The sequence below is a fragment of the Cebidichthys violaceus genome, unplaced genomic scaffold (assembly GCF_023349555.1).
Source record: "Cebidichthys violaceus isolate CVI_PGR_0920_01 unplaced genomic scaffold, fCebVio1.0.p SCAF_38, whole genome shotgun sequence".
Lineage (NCBI taxonomy): Eukaryota > Metazoa > Chordata > Actinopteri > Perciformes > Stichaeidae > Cebidichthys > Cebidichthys violaceus.
In genome coordinates, this window is record NW_027176572.1 from 310,012 (window position 1) to 327,189 (window position 17,178).

Below are 17,178 nucleotides of genomic sequence, written 5' to 3' on the forward strand. Positions count from 1 at the left end.
AAAACGGTCATAGTATAGCATGTCGAAAAAAGTAATAGTATAGTATGTCGAAAAATGTTAAATGGACTAGCAGGAGGTGGGGATCAAACCAACAACTCTCTGATTGAAAGGCAGCCCTGCTCTCCACTTAGCCACGGTCACCACATGTTTTAGCATGTTGAAAAAAAAAGTCATAGTATAGCATGTCGAAAAAAGTGAAAAACGGTCATAGTATAGCCTGTCGAAAAAAGTCAAAAAACAGTAATTGTATATTATTATGAAAACATTGATAGTATAGCCTGTCGAAAGCAGTCATAGTATTCTCTGTAAAAAAAAATGAAAAACGGTCATAGTATAGCATGTCGAAAAAAGTCAAAAAACAGTAATTGTATATTATTTTGAAAACATTGATAGTATAGCCTGTCGAAAGCAGTCATAGTATTCTCTGTCAAAAAAAGTCAAAAACGGTCATAGTATAGCATGTCGAAAAAAGTAATAGTATAGTATGTCGAAAAATGTTAAATGTTAAATAGACTAGCAGGAGGAGGGGATCAAACCAACAACTCTCTGATTGAAAGGCAGCCCTGCTCTCCACTTAGCCACGGTCACCACATGTTTTAGCATGTTGAAAAAAAAAGTCATAGTATAGCATGTCGAAAAAAATGAAAAACGGTCATAGTATAGCATGTCGAAAAAAGTCATAGTATTCTCTGTCGAAAAAAGTCAAAAAACAGTCATAGTATATTATGTCGAAAACAGTCATAGTATAGCCTGTCGAAAACAGTCATAGTATAGCATGTCGAAAAAAGTTAAATTGACTAGCTGGAGGTGGGGATCAAACCAACGATTCTCTGATTGAAAGGCAGCCTTGCTGTCCACTTATCCAGTCACCACAACATGGTAAAGCATATCGAAAAAAGTCATAGTATAGCATGTCGAAAAAAGTCATAGTATAGCATGTCGAAAAAAGTCATAGTATAGCCTGTCGAAAAAAGTCAAAAAACAGTAATTGTATATTATTATGAAAACATTGATAGTATAGCCTGTCGAAAGCAGTCATAGTATTCTCTGTCGAAAAAAGTGAAAAACAGTCATAGTATAGCATGTCGAAAAAAGTCATAGTATAGTATGTCGAAAAAAGTTAAATAGACTAGCTGGAGGTGGGGATCAAACCAACAACTCTCTCATTGAAAGGCAGCCCTGCTCTCCACTTATCCACGGTCACCACATTTTGGAATGTTTAAAAAAAAAGTCATAGTATAGCATGTCGAAAAAAGTCATAGTATATCCTGTTGAAAAAAGTGAAAAATGGTCATAGTATAGCATGTCGAAAAAAGTAAAAAAACAGTCATAGTATATTATGTCGAAAACAGTCATAGTATAGCCTGTCGAAAAAAATTAAAAACAGTCATAATATAGCATGTAGAAAAAAATGAAAAACGGTCATAGTATAGCATGTCGAAAAAAGTCAAAAAACAGTAATTGTATATTATTATGAAAACATTGATAGTATAGCCTGTCGAAAGCAGTCATAGTATTCTCTGTCAAAAAAAGTGAAAAACGGTCATAGTAAAGCATGTCGAAAAAAGTTAAATTGACTAGCTGGAGATCAAACCAACGACTCTCTGATTGAAAGGCAGCCTTGCTGTCCACTTAGCCACAGTCACCACAACATGGTAAAGCATGTCGAAAAAAGTCATAGTATAGCATGTCGAAAAAAATTAAAAACGGTCATAGTATAGCATGTCGAAAAAAGTCAAAAAACAGTAATTGTATATTATTATGAAAACATTGATAGTATAGCCTGTCGAAAGCAGTCATAGTATTCTCTGTCGAAAAAAGTGAAAAACAGTCATAGTATAGCATGTCGAAAAAAGTCAAAAAACAGTCATAGTATAGCATGATTTTGAAGAGCTTTAATTTTGAAATGCTACATCAGAATGTCCTGGTTCTCTCTGAGTAACACCTTGAGGAGGTCCACCTGAGGTGGAATGATTGTGTAACTATGCACCATTTCCTCTAAAATCTAATCTGAATTTAGACAAATTGTCTCATGAATTTGAAAAAATATCACAAAAATGGTCATAGTATAGTATGTCGAAAAAAGTCATAGTATAGTATGTCGGAAAACCTATACTATGACTAATGCCATTTTTATGACATTACTATATAAATACTATGATTTTTTCATTACTTACTATAGTATGACTTCTTACAATTTTAAGACCCACTATACTATGATTTGGACTGTTTTCTTTTACACCGTTATTTTTGTACAGATTGTTGGTAAGTGGTGATTTTGTTTTAAATTCGGATGAGTTGACCCTTTTTCCTAATCAATAGAAGTTACTGACAAACACAATTTCATAACTTTCCACACAATAAATGCTTTATTACTCCGTGACAGGACACACACACACACACACACACACACACACACACACACACATTACACTGCCGGCACATTACGTTAATGTTGCGTACACGTTTTAGACATTCTCCAGGCCACGGCCAAACTACAGCAACAGCAGGACCCTACTCTATAACCCCATCTATAACGATGCCACACAAAGCCCAGGGCGGATACAAGACACACCACAACACACACACACACACACACACACACACACACACACACACACACACACACACACACACGACCAGCTCAGCCCACTAAACCCTCCTGTAGGTCACATTTCCATTTTACAATCAAGTTGTTAGACACATTTTTCAAGGCGTGAACAGGCGTTAGATCCTCTTTGTGTATATATATATATATATATATATATATTATTAATTATTAATATATATATTATCTCTTTCAAAGCAGCTTCAGGGGTTTACATCGATTAAGGGGCTCAAAGTGCTGTAGGAAACAATAAAAGGCTAACAACAGCTGGACATCACCCGGCTCCGCCTCGCTGCAGTCGGGTGTTGTCTCAACTCGGTGGTTAACAAATAAATTGGATACAGCTCCAATTTCAGGGCTATAATTTGAATACCTATTCAGTACATCATAAGGAGTGCAATATATATTTAAGGTTATAATAACTTTGATTGGGAATCTGGAAAATACGTCAGCTCTGATAGCTCTATTAAAATGACCTACCCTCAAATGTGATCTGTCGATATCTAACCCTTCACCGTCGCTATCTTAATAAAATAGAAGATCCCTTCCGTCACCGTACAACATAGCTTCTCTTTTGTTTTAATTACGTCTACCTTTGATAAATCTACTTTGATGCGTTTGTATTTGAGTAGCGGTCACAGACGTCTGCTCGTTGGACCGCTCAGACGGCGCTGCTGTCTTTGGGTCGCACGCGGGTCACGTGTTCCAGCTGGCCGGAGTCGGACACGTCGTAGCTGGTCTTGTACTTGGCCAGGATTTTCATCAGTGGGCGGAGCTTCAGCCACCACTGCTCTTTAGGGATCCTGTGGCTGAGGAGACAAAAAAAAGACACACGAGGGGGACATTTTAACAAATCTCATCCGTTGTGTTTCGTGTCCTCAGCCACGTCAAACTGCATTCGTGTTAACAGTACTTTGAGGTACATTCTCCATTCTAGCAATGAAATACTATATTATGACCCTTTTTGTGACATACTACACATACTAATACTATTCTAGAACTTAGTGTTTTTGAGGAATACTTTTTTTACATGACATTTTATGACATGACATTAATTTAAACAATACATAAGACATAAAACAATAAATTAATCTTTTGCTAACCAGTTCACGACATTCGTGACATCATACTCTGACATATTATACTTTGACTTGTTTATGGCAAACTATATTGACTTTTTTATATGTTTTTTTCTTCCTGGCAAAATAAACTATGATATTTTCTATTTTTTTTTTTTTTTTTTTACTATACTATGACTTTTATGACTATTTAAAAACATTCTATTCTATGTACTTTTTTAAAGCCTTTTTATGACATACTACATTGATTTTTTTAAATATTTGGATAGTATACCATGACAGTTTTGTGAAGTACTAAACTAAGACTTTTTACGACTTTTTTTATATGATGTTTTTTGACTTATGTTATATTTATAAATACACGTTTCCTTCTTCGTCTCTGACTTCTGGATGACGGATTAAACTGTGGATTGTTTTGTGGAATATTTGTGTAACATACAATACTATTGTCTTTGTGGCATTTGACTCTTTTATACCACAACCTTTGTATATCGTACTATAATGTGAGTTTTTATCACGTTTTTTTGTTTTGTTTACATAATTTACAATGACTTTTTATAAAGTTTATGACGTACTACTACTTTATTAATGACTTATACAAAATATAATGTGGGGGCAGTCATTCCGATTCTTGTTTTCGGGGATCTAGGAGCTGCACTGCTACCGAGAGGACATCTGTAAAATGTTACTCACACAAAGTCGGACTCGTCCCGGAGCCGAGACACCGGCTGAAAGACCAGAGCTCTGCGACGCATCCCCAACAGGCAGGCGGTGTCCTCCGATTTAGCAAACACTCGCCCTGCGATGGAGACACGCATTGGACTTTACAACCAAACACACACACACACACACACACACACACACACACACACACACACACTCGCTCACGTCACTGAGCTGTGTCCTACCTCCTTTGTAAGAGTCCTTCAGCGTCCGTGTGATCCACTGAATGGCTTTAGCAGCAATTTTAGTGCCAAAGTTTCTATCAAATGGTGAAGGAGCTCCTCCCTGTGAAGAAGGGAAATATTGCTCCATTTAAATCAAGGCTGGGAAATATAATATGAAAACGTTAAAAAAGGATATTTGTATTATATATGTAAAATGATCACACTGATTAGTGCAACTCTCTCTCTCTCTCTCTCTCTCTCTCTCTATATATATATATATATATATACACAAAATATATACAAAATGTCTTAATGACTCTCTGATGCACCACACCTCTCTCTCAGTGCATGCTGGGAAAAGCTGCAGCTCCCTGTGACCGCGTAAAGAGTAAGTGCATATTTATGGACTCTCTCAATTTCAGGACATCAATGATTCCCTAACATCATTTCAACTGGTGAAAATACAGCATATATAACAAAAAACAATGTGTGTGTGTGTGTGTGTGTGTGTGTGTGTGTGTGTGTGTGTGTGTGCGTGCGTCCGACCTGCTGCATGTGACCGAGGATGTTCTTCCTACAGTCGAACACTCCTCTTCCCTCCTCGGTGTACAGCTGGTAGATGAAGTCAGTGGTGAAGTTCTCATTGGAGTTCTCATTTCTGAAACACACGCGTTAAAAAAAACAGCCCAAAATAAAGTCAGAAGCTGCTGTAAACACTGTTCTTTGGATCTACTTTCTACCAAAGAAACAATCTCACATGAAGGTGGTTGTGGAGTGATCTGTGGATTGTCCGCTTCAACGGCGACACAGAGATGTGGCTGTATTTTGTATCTATTCTCATTTGGGTGAACCGGCCCTTTAAGGCAGCCTAACTAACTAGTGTCCCCAAGCCCCCCCCCCCCCCCCCCCCCCACTGCTCAAGTGCCCTTGAGCCACTTGTAATGCACCAACTGACGCAGGTCACAAAGCTCAGCGCAGACACACAACGTCCCCTACACACACTGTCCACACTATTACATTAGTCCCAGACCTCCATCCTGCTGGGAGCACTTTAACCAGCGCCGTGGTGCAGTGGACTTAAAATAGCCTCGACAGAAGACAAAGTGTGTACGGTGCTTCTCACTTCACTGAAGACAAAGACGTATTGTCTTCAAGACAAGACGCAGTTATTTACTAATAAAGAAATAGATGTACATATTTTTAAATCCTGTCTTTGTGTTCTCTCCCTGAGTCCTACACACACACACACACACACACACACACACACACACACACACACACACACACACACACACACGGCAAGAAAACAACAGTGGAAATGAAACGTTTTTTTTAAAAAAGAGACCAGACTGACTCACCTGAGCACTAAGCCTCTCTGGATGCTCGTCTTCATCTTCTGCGTCAGATGCTCCACGTTGGCCTGAAAACAGAGAGCGAAGCCTCGCGTTAAAACCGGAGCGACGGCGTCCTGCAACCTGCAACCTGCAACCTGCAACCTGCAACCTGCAACCTGCAAACTGCAAACTGCAAACTGCAAACTGCATGAGCAGCCGACCCAGCAGAGAGGAGAGGGTGCAGGGTGACTTTTACACCACCAGGGGGCCCCACAGCTGCTGTTTGTACCCTCCTGATGAAGCCGAGACTGGTTTTAAGGATAAGGAAGCTTTTACAGAGCTCCTTTACATCGTGTTCATTACATTTTAAATGTCATTAGGAGAAAAAAAAGATTTTATATTTCATTGTTGAAGTAACTTTACTGTTTTAAAACAGTGTCCCCACACATGCACTCTCAGTTTATATGTTGGCTGATGCCTTTTTATAATGTATAGTAATACTAACAAATGAAGAATTATTTTACTAACAACAAAATTAAGTTCAAACAACAAGTTGATCTTCCTAATTGTATATTATTTATATATATATTTATATTTGTAGAGTAGAAAGTGACTCACACACGGCAATAAAATAAAAAAACAATGATTATGAAAGTAAAAAACCTAAATAAAAGACATTAAACTGTACCAGACTAAAAATGAAATTAAAAGAAAACAACATCACAAACTATGTCAGGTACAATCAGGATGTTAGCACACATTTGAACATGTTTTCTTTAGCACTGAGGCGCAGAGGAGTTGCTCTTTGAGTTGTATAATTGGATAAAGTTTAATTTTAAAATGGTGTGACGGTAACAATGCAGACACAGCGACACCTCTAATCCCCCCCGACCCGATCTGTGTTGATGGGATCTGTCCGTCGTGGAATGAGTGACGCAGCTCGGAGGTTATTAATAAGCGCGCGCCGCTGCCGTGACCTGGGTCACCTGCTCACTGCTGAAGCACCCCTGCTCCCACAATGCCTCCTTCTTAACCTGACGCTCAGACTCGGCCTCTGACCTGCAGGTCCCGGATGTCAAACGGCTCCTCGTAGATGTAGACGGTGTCGGCGCCCGCCGCCAGACCGCCCACGGTGGCCAGGTAGCCGCAGTAGCCGCCCATGGTCTCGATGATGAAGACCCGGCGCTTGGTGCCGCTGGCCGACTGCTTGATGCGGTCGCATGTCTGCGAGCAGAACTCACAGTTATTAACGAGCAAAGAAAAATCACAGGTTGGTTCACCAAAGTAGAGCCGAAACAATCATCTGACGTTCAGTCAAGAAGAAATAAGACAACTTTTAGATAATAAGTTATTTATATGAATGATTTAATAAAACAATAACTTCTCAAACGTGGGGATTTCCTGCTTTTATGCATTTTAAATTAAATTAAGTACTTTTTGTTTAAGTAAATCTGAACTTCAGGCTTTGGAAAACTGATAGAAATATAGATTTATGTCTCCAGACTAAACACAGAGTAAACGTGCAGTTACCTTCACAGTCCTCGCATCAAACATTCTGTCAGTGAACTTATGTTACGTTTTACTTCTGCTCTCGCTTTTTCCATAACCACGTCTGAGATGAACTCACTGCATCATCTTCAAAGGATTCCCCCACGTCGCCCCGTCTGTTGTTCTAAAGACATGCAACGCCGCAGGAGGCCTCTACAGCCGACCCATTCCAGATGTTCCGCCCCTCCGCCGCTGGCCCTTACCTCCACGATGGCGTTGAGGGCCGTGTCGGCGCCGATACTGAGGTCGGTGCCGCACACGTTGTTACTAATGGTGGCGGGCAGCATGCACATCGGGATGCAAAACTCCTCGTGGTCGACCCGGGCCTCGTACAGCTCCAGCAGGGACTCAAAGGCCTGGTGGTGGTGGTGGTATATGAGGTTAAGACCACGCTACACATCTGAGACCCTGTCCCTCTGTGATGCAGACTACATGGGGGGGGGACTCAACAGGCTGCTTCATGGTGCACAGAGGCTCCCTTGACTTGAATCCTTTCGTTGGTTTCTAACTGCAGCTGTGACACAATCTGCTGCTTCACACTAATTGTTTACAGTATGTGATATGGACTCATATTCATGGACTGTCTTTGCAGTCGTTGAGCAAGAAATCAGAACTTTTCCGTCACTTTACTTTGTTTCCAGGGCTGTTTTTTTGTGTCACCAACATCTCCAGCATCTAGTATTTACACAACAAATAAAAACTCCTGAAGATTTGAAAGATAAGCTGATGTTGGTTTGAATAAATAACAAGTTTAACAAGTGGTTACATGGAGACCTTTCCCTTAATGGAGCTGGTGAACGACAATCTAAATCCGTTTTAATAAAAAAACATATTTGTGTCAAATCAGCCTGAGAGTTCTAGACCGATGGCTGAAGGACACGAGTGAAGGGAGTCCTTTGAGACCATGAAGATGCAGCTGTGAGTGTGTGTGTGTGTGTGTGCTGCAGGCTGGCTCTCTCCAGGTGATGGGGGCTTTGGCTTCTCATTGGCTGATAGGGGATGGGACGGGGGGAGGGGGTGGGGGGGTTTTAACCCTGGCTGACACCGACCGGTGTTGACGCGTAGAGATAAAGGTTGGGTCTCCAGAGGCCGCGGGCGACACGCTTCCTTTTACAGTACAAGAATGTAAAGAGGGCCGGGCCTGGATTCAATATAACATCCAGACTACATGTAGAGCGCGGTCGGCGATGCTGGACTTCATGCAGACTTACTCTCCAGACGCGCCGACTCTGAGCGTTGAAACACATCCGCCGTCCGTTCCCCAAGCGCCAAAAAACATGCCACAACACAGGTCACCTCATGCCCGGGCACTTACCTGGACCTCCGCCGAGCAGCTCGCCTCCAACAACAACAGCCAGCATCAGGGGCCTGACGGCGTGTGTCTGGATGCCCCTCATTAGCCTCTGTGGATCAGGGACGCACCGAGCCGAGACCGGTATCGGGGCCGATGCCGACTCAAGCAGCCGGCTATCGGCGACAGTGGGGGCAGATCTGTTCTATTCAGTTCTATGTTTAGGGCCGAGCAGATAAGGAGGGCGATAACAACAAACATGTCAGCTGTTTGCTACGTCAACAAGTCATGTGGATACCCAAAATATCTGGGGAGCCAATGTTTCGAGGGGGGGGGGGGGGGGGCAAAATATAAACGCGACTAAAATAATCCCCCAGAAGAATCATGCTGCAGAACGTTGCTGGTGCTTTTTCTTTATAATAAAAAAATCGCTGTAGTTATTTGTGACATTTTGTTTTATTTTGTCGGATTGCAATGTCAAAGTCAAGCCTGATAATCCTGGTCTTCAGTTCATTAATCAAAGATTGTTATCAGCTGATAACCAAAAACCCAGGTATCGTTATCGGGACGGAGAGAGTCGGATCGGTGCATCCTTAATTCTAGGACCTGTGGATCCTTAAACTTCTGATGTGTGCTGCACCAGCGCTACCATACGGTCGTGTTCATGTGAAAGCGGAGGGTGACGTCTGTACGTTCCATGAAGGCCTACAGAAACACGCTACAGGCTCCACCGCTGAGGGTCAGGTTGCCTGTGTTTACACGAAACATATTGCCCTTTACAGCAATAATATTGACGGAAGCTATTCTTGTCAACATCACGAGAACCTCTGCTGAGGCGCCTTAACTCGTCAAACGAAGTCCACCTTCTGATTGTTGATGCGAGGACGTGAGCTGTGGATCAGCGGAGCCCCAAAACTCTTGACAGGCCGGATTGGCGTGTGCTCACACACACACACACACACACACACACACACACACACACACACACACACACACACACGTAAACCTCTAAACCAGCCACACTTACATCAGTAATGGCGTTCAGAGCGGTGTCTGAGCCAATGCTGAGGTCTGAACCGGGTATGTTGTTGGAGACGGTGGCGGGGACCATGACCATGGGCACGCAGAGCTCGGGGTGTTTGTCCCGCCCGGCGGAGAGCTCCAGCAGTCCCACGTAGGCCTGCAGCAAGCGAGAGCCGGCGTCTTATTGGTGGTCGTTGAAGGATGAACAGAGGACGGGGGATGAGGAGTGGGAGAAAAGGGGAGAGGCCTAACGCCAAGGGCTCGACCGGGACCGGAGGACATGGCCGACATCTTTAACACATTAAATGCTGAGGATCGTGTGGAGAAGACATGAACTTGAGAGCTTTGAGGTGGGCGGGGCCAGACGGGGGAGGGACTGCACCGGTGGGAGAAGCCAAAAGGGGAGAGAGCCAGGCCAAACAGGGGGGACGGAGAGACGCAGGGGACGGGGACGTTTGTATCTCCACACACACACACACACACACACACACACACACACACACACACACACACACAGGGAGACAGTGTTCACCGTCCGTCCAAGCTGCACAAAAAACTACAAGAATGTTGTTAAAGTTCCATTTCCGAGATATTTAGAGGTTTTAGAGTTTGGGTTTGCAGCTTGGCCCTGAAGTGAACACCGTGTGTGTGGACAGACAAGGAGGGAGCTGATGACATATGCATGTGTCTACATTGTAAATATGTGGTTATGCAGAAATGGAGACATGTTTTGCATATTGAAATGTTCAAATCAGTACAACACAATAAAACAATGCATTTAAAAAGAGACAGTTCTTAATAATGCTGTATGGCAGGAACAATATCTATCAATCAATCAATCAACAGCAATGAAAATATTACTCAAGATTTCTGCTTTCATAGAATTATTAGGAGCTATACTTAACGTAGTAATATTTGTTATTATATTAGCAAAAAAAGGGTTTTTTTTAAGTTATAAAAACACACCTCAAATCCTCCGATGACCAGCAGAGCGTTGATGTTATGGATCTTAATCTGCTCGGCGATCTTGTCCAGATGTTTCCCCGGGAGAGTTCTAGCACACAAACAAGGACATAATTGTGAATATGTTGTTTGTATTTAGAGTTACTGTGAGAAATTATCATATTCACCGTTTAGTCCCCAGCAGGGAGCCTCCCTGGCCAGTCCAACCACCGACATCTCCCCACTTGATCTCCTTGATCTGATTTGAAAAAGCAGGACGATTTTTTCTTCTTTCATTTTTGCAAAAAATTTGGCAATTTTTTTTATTTTCCAATACCTTGAGCACCACAGAGAAGATGTTATATTTAAATAAATTGTAGTTGAGTGGAGGCAGACGTCTTAAGAGTCCGTCGCCTCAAAACCTGGGAAACTAAAACCAAAACTATCTGCATGGAGACAACGTATTATGGATTCCATGTAAAACAAAAAAAATTAAAAAAAGAACAACTAGAGCCGAGGGAAGGGGGTAAATTTTAGAGATTAAAAAAACTCAAATATTAAAATATATTCTTTAAGATTTAAGTAAAAAATGTACAAGAAAAAAAGTGTATTTGTTGTTGTTGTTTAGGAAAAACACGGCTTCACTTTCAAGACGCCTCCATTAAACACCGTGGTAACATGAGCGCCACGTTATAATCACCATCATGAATAAATAAGACCCTGTGTGTGTGTGTGTGTGTGTGTGTGTGTGTGTGTGTGTGTGTGTGTGTGTGCTGCACAGAGGGAGGAAAGGGAAACCACACCCTCCCACACGCTTCCTGCTTCCTGTTATCGGTCATGTTTAGTCACTATGACCTCCAAGGAATGCTGCTTCCGTCCATCATCTACTCTTAATAACTGAGGGGGTGCAGGAGACACAGTCCCAGCATCCAGACATCAGATGTAATCTGCTAGCTTGTTGCACTTATTGTTAGCTTGTTGCACTTATTGTATTCGTATTACTTATAGCACTAACTGTTTCTCTTGTTTCTGTACTTTGGCTCTGAGTTATGCTCTGCTTCATGCTCTTAGATGATTGTTTAAAGGAAATGTACTTATGACTTCTGGTGACTAGTAGTTCTTTTGATTACCAATGTTGATGCACTTATTGTAAGTCGCTTTGGATAAAAGCGTCTGCTAAATGACTGTAATGTAATGTAATGTAATGTAATGTAATCAAAATAAATGAAGTAATAAGACAGATGATGGTTCCGCACCACGTAGTCCCGTGCGTCCCCCCCTTTCGCTCTCACCTGTCCCTTGTAGAATCCCTCGAAGCCGTCGCTGACCGCGAACATTTTGTGGCCTTCGGTGATTCCCACTCTGACGGCGGAGCGCACGGCGGCGTTCATGCCGGCCGCCGGGGCGCCGACGTTCAGCACGGCCACGTTGAAGGAGCTCTGTGGATGAAGAGGGAAGCGGTCACACACTCGGTGGAGAGAGCAGAAACCCGGCACTGGCGTACAGTTTGGCCGAATGTTAGAAGCTTGGTGACATTCTGCGAGGCTCGGGTTGAAGGAGAAGGTTTCTCTGCGGCTGTTAGAGGCGATGAAGACGAGCGGTGAAGAAGTAGAGGCCAATTTATCGCCTGCAGGATTATTTAGCAAATCAAAGAACAACTGCTCCCCATGCCTGACGGGACAAAGCAGTCCGTCCCCACTGCCCGATGACATCATCCATGTCTCTCGGTAACTGAGCTGAGGAGCCATGCAAGGCTTTGCCTCAGAGCAGCAGAGCAGCAGCAGCAGCAGGCAAAGACTCTACCTCGCATGCAAGAAGCCACATGCTGCTAACGGACAAAACGTTTCAAATGCAAACGTTCACCGACCGTCCAAAGCTATTCAAACTCAGATCGTCCGTCCCACTAGTTGCTGAGGACAACATGTTTTTTTGGGGGGGACACGATCTAAAACTGCTGCACAGCAACGTTCAACCCCCCCCCCTGAATATCAAAGTGCACACGGTCCATATGTCAGGTGAAGCCCGTGAAGTTCACGACCTTCACACACTCAGCCTCACACACTCCTCATTGGTATTCAGTGTGTGCTGGCGATGAATGACAGATTAAGCCTTGAAAGTATTCCTCTTCCCCCTTCGCTATGGTCCCGCCCCTCCAACCGCAGACTGGCCAATCGCAGCTCAGTGTCAGGCAGACGTGACCGGGGTCCGACAGATATCTGGCTCTGCTCCATAGACTCTCACGCAATTGTTTTTCAGATTCTAAAACGGGGAATTAAGGGTTCATTTCAACAGTGGAACCACTGAGTAAGAAGAGTTTGGTGAGTTGTGTTTAGTGTCTGTTGACTCTTGACTGAAGTGTGTTTTACAATATGGTAAAATTACATATTTCCTCAATGGAGTTTGGTGTATTTGGCGTGAGCAATAAGAGCTTTTTAACTCACAAAATCTGACAATGTTTACAAAGGGAGTGCAGTTAGTGACAGTGTGGGCTCCATGGTAATGTGGCGCAGCGGGGGGGGGCGGGGCTTGGCGAAGGGCCAATCGAGGACATTCTCAATGATCTGATCTGTGAACTAGAGCCTGCTCAGCTGCAGCCTCATTACTCAGACTGCTCTTCATCCTCCTCCTCCTCCTCCTCCTCAGGACAGAGACGGACAAACAGACTCTGTTAGTGTCACAAAAAGACCGCCGAGCACCCACAAGGCACCTGACCAGGAAGTACCTTATGCTACCGTACAAATCTGAGAGCCGCTGGTGGAGAGACACATTGGAAGAATTTACATTTGTGATAATCTTGTGAATGAAACAATCATTGTTTGTGTCATTATTACGATCATTATTGAGTGGTTTTAAGGAGTACTTACATTTGGCAGCTCAGAATCTGGTTTCCGGTAGGAGAGGAGTCTGTAGGTGCTCAGGTTGTTTTCAAAGCTCCTGCAGAAGCACGGAAAATACACAACGGATGTCAGTTCTGTTGTCTTTAGAGTCAAACAACAAACAATGCAAACACAAGAAATACATCTCACATATCACGCAGGACCTCTGATGAAACATAAGTCTCTCTTTTTTCCACCTATCTTTAAGCCTTCAACTTCTCTTTAGGCAAATGAATCTGATATTTAATCACATCAAAAGAAGTAAGGAAGTACCTGCCACGCAGTCTCACCGCCTCTTCAAACTTCTTCTCATCCATGGCCTTCTGCACCTCCTGAGTCTGGTGACGAGACACAGAAGAGCTCCACGCGTTCAGAACGTTTACATGATTAATACTCTGTTATTATAATCCGTTATCAGAAACGCTTACATGTAATGGAGCAATCTCAAGAGTGCACACTTGTTCTCTGACACACACACACACACACACACACACACACACACTCTTACCATCTGAACACACTCCATAAGTGGAAGTCGCACTGCCTGGTTGCCGACCAGAGACACGACGCAGGCCGGGGTGGTGGCGGAGGCCTCCAGTAACGCCAGCACCGCCTCCACGCCCATACGACTGGCCTGCGAGGAGCATTAATCACTTTTTGACTTGGCTCCCAAAGTTATCATCCCACGACTGGAGAGAAGTTCACGTTATTTTTATGAAATCATTATCAGTCATCGGGACTCACCAGGATCCTGTCGAAGGCGGAGGGGGTCCCGCCTCTCTGCACGTGGCCCAGGATGGTGACCCGGGTGTCGAAACCCAGGCAGCGTACAACCAGCTGGGTACGGAAGGGAGAGCCAAGAGGATTAAACGCTCAATAAAGGAGCTGTGTGCAATGATGTCAAATCTACTATACATTATTATATACTATCACATTTCAGTGTGGTTGAATAAAAGAGTTGTACCTTGAATTTAAAGGGTTCCATGTACAACTCAGCTATCTAATATAACATTCGAGTTTACACTGAAGGAGTACTCACGTCCTTGATGTAATCAGGAGTTATCGCCTTGTTGTGGGAGTCTATGGCTCCCTCGGCTACGATGATAATGTTCAGCCTTTTCTTATCGGCGCGGTTCTGGAGGGATGCAAAAGAAGCCAAAGCAAAATTTTGAGTACGTGACAGAAAACGTTCTGATCCAGTGGTTGGAGGATCAGATCTCAGATCTCCTGCTGAGACGCCTTCACGTCTCTCTTCTTGAACGCACACGTTTTGAATATTTAGAAACCTCTCGTTTTACTCAAGGACTTCCTGTTTGCGAGGAGGCTTAATAAACCACACGGACACCAAAACCTACAATATTAAAAAAGAATCCTTCTAGAATGTGGCAAGTGTCTGGACCACAGAAAACGCTGTACTGTAACTCTCCAGACGTGGTTCTATCCACCAGTTGGTCCAGCTTCTGGCTCCTCCTCTGAAAACTGAGTGCCGCTCACATCCTTCACAAACCCACTGGAAATGGGTTGTCCTTGTCTGTTGATGACTCCTTCAGCAACTATTGTTATGTTCAACCTGGAACCTCGAGATCGGCTCTGGATGGTAACAAACGCACTCACCACATCACACCTTCTAGAAGACTTTATCAGATTATGAAATATGAAACATGTTTCTTTAAAACATCTGATGATCTGATACGTTAGTTTGTTTGTTTGTTTGTTGATGTCAACACACTAAATAACCGGCTCTGTGGCGCAACGGACAGCGCATTGGACTTCTAGTGAGACATTAAACAATGAAGATGCAATTCAAAGGTTGTGGGTTCGAGTCCCACCAGAGTCAGTTTTATACAGAGAGAAGACCCAGATGTTTGTATTTATGGTTATTAGTAACAGATCCCTTTAGCTGCTGACATGCTGTTCCTGCTTGAAGAAGTAGCTTTTTTCCCCACATTTATAGATTTACATATTTATTCCTGTATTTATTTATTTATAGATTTACTTAATACATTTTTGTTGTCCGTCATAATGAAGCAGCTGGTGTGACAGCTACCTCTTTATTACAACTGGAACGTTAAGGCATTGCACTCCAGTCAAAAACTAGAGACGCAATTCAAAGGTTGTGGGTTCAAGTCCCACCAGAGTCAGTGTTATACAGAGAGAAGACCCAGATGTTTGTATTTATGGTTATTAGTAACAGATCCCTTTAGCTGCTGACATGCTGTTCCTCCTGTGAAGAAGTAGCTTTTTTCCACATTTATAGATTTACATATTTATTCCTGTATTTATTTATTTATAGATTTACTTAATACATTTTTGTTGTCCGCCATAATGAAGCAGCTGGTGTGACAGCTACCTCTTTATTACAACTGGAACGTTAGGCATTGCACTTCCAGTCAAAAACTAGAGACGCAATTCAAAGGTTGTGGGTTTGAGTCCCGTCAGAGACTTTGCTGCTTTACGTGTTAAAAACATTGACTGAGGTTGAATTGTGATCACAACAAGCCGCTGGTGTGTGGAGTTATGATCATTTGAAAAATACAGCAATATAAATAAAAACAAGTGAAAGAAAAGTGTTTTTGGGTTTGAATATCATTTTGATTCAGTTCTGGAATTGTTTTCAATAAAATATCATTTAAATGTTTCACTTTCATATATATTTTGATGTTTGAGGTCTTATATTTTTCACTTTCAGATTGTTTTTTTGGGAGGCGTGGCTTCAAGTGAGAGGGGCGTGTCATCATGAGTGACAGCATCACAAAAGAAGGCCGAAGACCGTCCACAACCCATGTTGCCTTCAGGGAACGTAGGAACCGCGAGAATTGTGATTCAACACAAATCGGTCGTCCGACTCAGGCATAGGAGCGGAAGACTAATCGAACCGGTAAAGCTGGTTCCCTGCCTTCTTTGTGACGCTGTCACTCATGATGACACGCCCCTCTCAGTTGAAGCACGCCCCCCCCCCCCCCCCCCCCCCCCCCCCCCCCACACACACACACACACACACACACACACGCCAGATCAGAGACAAAAGTCTAAACTGAAAAAAAAACGATCTGAAAGTGAGAAATATAAGACCTCAAACATCAAAATATATATGCAAGTGAAACATTTAAAATAATATTTTATTCAAAACAATTCCAGAACTGAAATCAAGATCATAGTCAACCCCAAAGAATGGAGGATTTGGCTCCATACTGGTGTGTATCTCATGAAAACAGATGTAGCGTTGGACTTATGATGAAACACTTGCCATGTGTTTCAAAGGATCGCGGGTTCGAATCCCACAGTAGACACTGCTTTGCTGTGTAAAACAGCATATCTCAGTGTCTTTGTAGAAACTTAACTAATGCTGCGTTTCAGTGGGATTCTTTTTACTGTGGTTACAGAGAGAGTTGAGCTGAGCTGAAGACACACATGAGTGGTGTGACTCTCAGTGAGCTCTGTGTGTGTGTGTGTGTGTGTGTGTGTGTGTGTGTGTGTGTGTGTGTGTGTGTGAGAAAAGTTAACAAACAACCAGCTAATGTGGTACTTAACTTTTAAGAAAGTTAGCAAGTTAAAATGTCTAACAGATACTGTTGATACAAGCTGTTGAG

At 42.9% G+C, this 17,178-nt stretch overlaps 1 protein-coding gene and 1 non-coding gene across 6 annotated transcripts in view; one reads left to right on the forward strand and one right to left on the reverse strand.

The window, feature by feature from the left end:
* Positions 1–1,880: 1,880 nt before the first annotated feature.
* Positions 1,881–17,178, reverse strand: part of pfkpb (phosphofructokinase, platelet b) — a 23,748-nt gene continuing 8,450 nt past the window's right edge. Inside the window, exons 8-23 of one of the 5 annotated variants that reach the window (XM_068726229.1) lie at positions 14,628–14,723; positions 14,333–14,425; positions 14,097–14,222; positions 13,862–13,926; positions 13,577–13,646; positions 12,005–12,151; positions 10,901–10,971; positions 10,737–10,824; positions 9,775–9,927; positions 7,660–7,812; positions 6,968–7,132; positions 5,933–5,994; positions 5,121–5,232; positions 4,596–4,695; positions 4,381–4,486; positions 1,881–3,417 (exon numbers count right to left, since the gene is read on the reverse strand). In XM_068726229.1, coding sequence (XP_068582330.1) covers positions 3,270–3,417; positions 4,381–4,486; positions 4,596–4,695; positions 5,121–5,232; positions 5,933–5,994; positions 6,968–7,132; positions 7,660–7,812; positions 9,775–9,927; positions 10,737–10,824; positions 10,901–10,971; positions 12,005–12,151; positions 13,577–13,646; positions 13,862–13,926; positions 14,097–14,222; positions 14,333–14,425; positions 14,628–14,723 — 1,755 coding nt within the window. In that variant the 3' untranslated portion in view covers positions 1,881–3,269. Of the gene's footprint in view, positions 3,418–4,380; positions 4,487–4,595; positions 4,696–5,120; positions 5,233–5,932; positions 5,995–6,967; positions 7,133–7,659; positions 7,813–9,774; positions 9,928–10,736; positions 10,825–10,900; positions 10,972–12,004; positions 12,152–13,576; positions 13,647–13,861; positions 13,927–14,096; positions 14,223–14,332; positions 14,426–14,627; positions 14,724–15,082; positions 15,179–17,178 lie in introns of all 5 variants that reach the window. The other 4 variants (XM_068726230.1, XM_068726228.1, XM_068726227.1 and 1 more) reach the window with 4 other exon arrangements.
* On the forward strand, positions 15,327–15,425 carry trnar-ucu (transfer RNA arginine (anticodon UCU)). Its single transcript has 2 exons — positions 15,327–15,363; positions 15,390–15,425. It is a non-coding gene; the product is annotated as a tRNA-Arg (tRNA).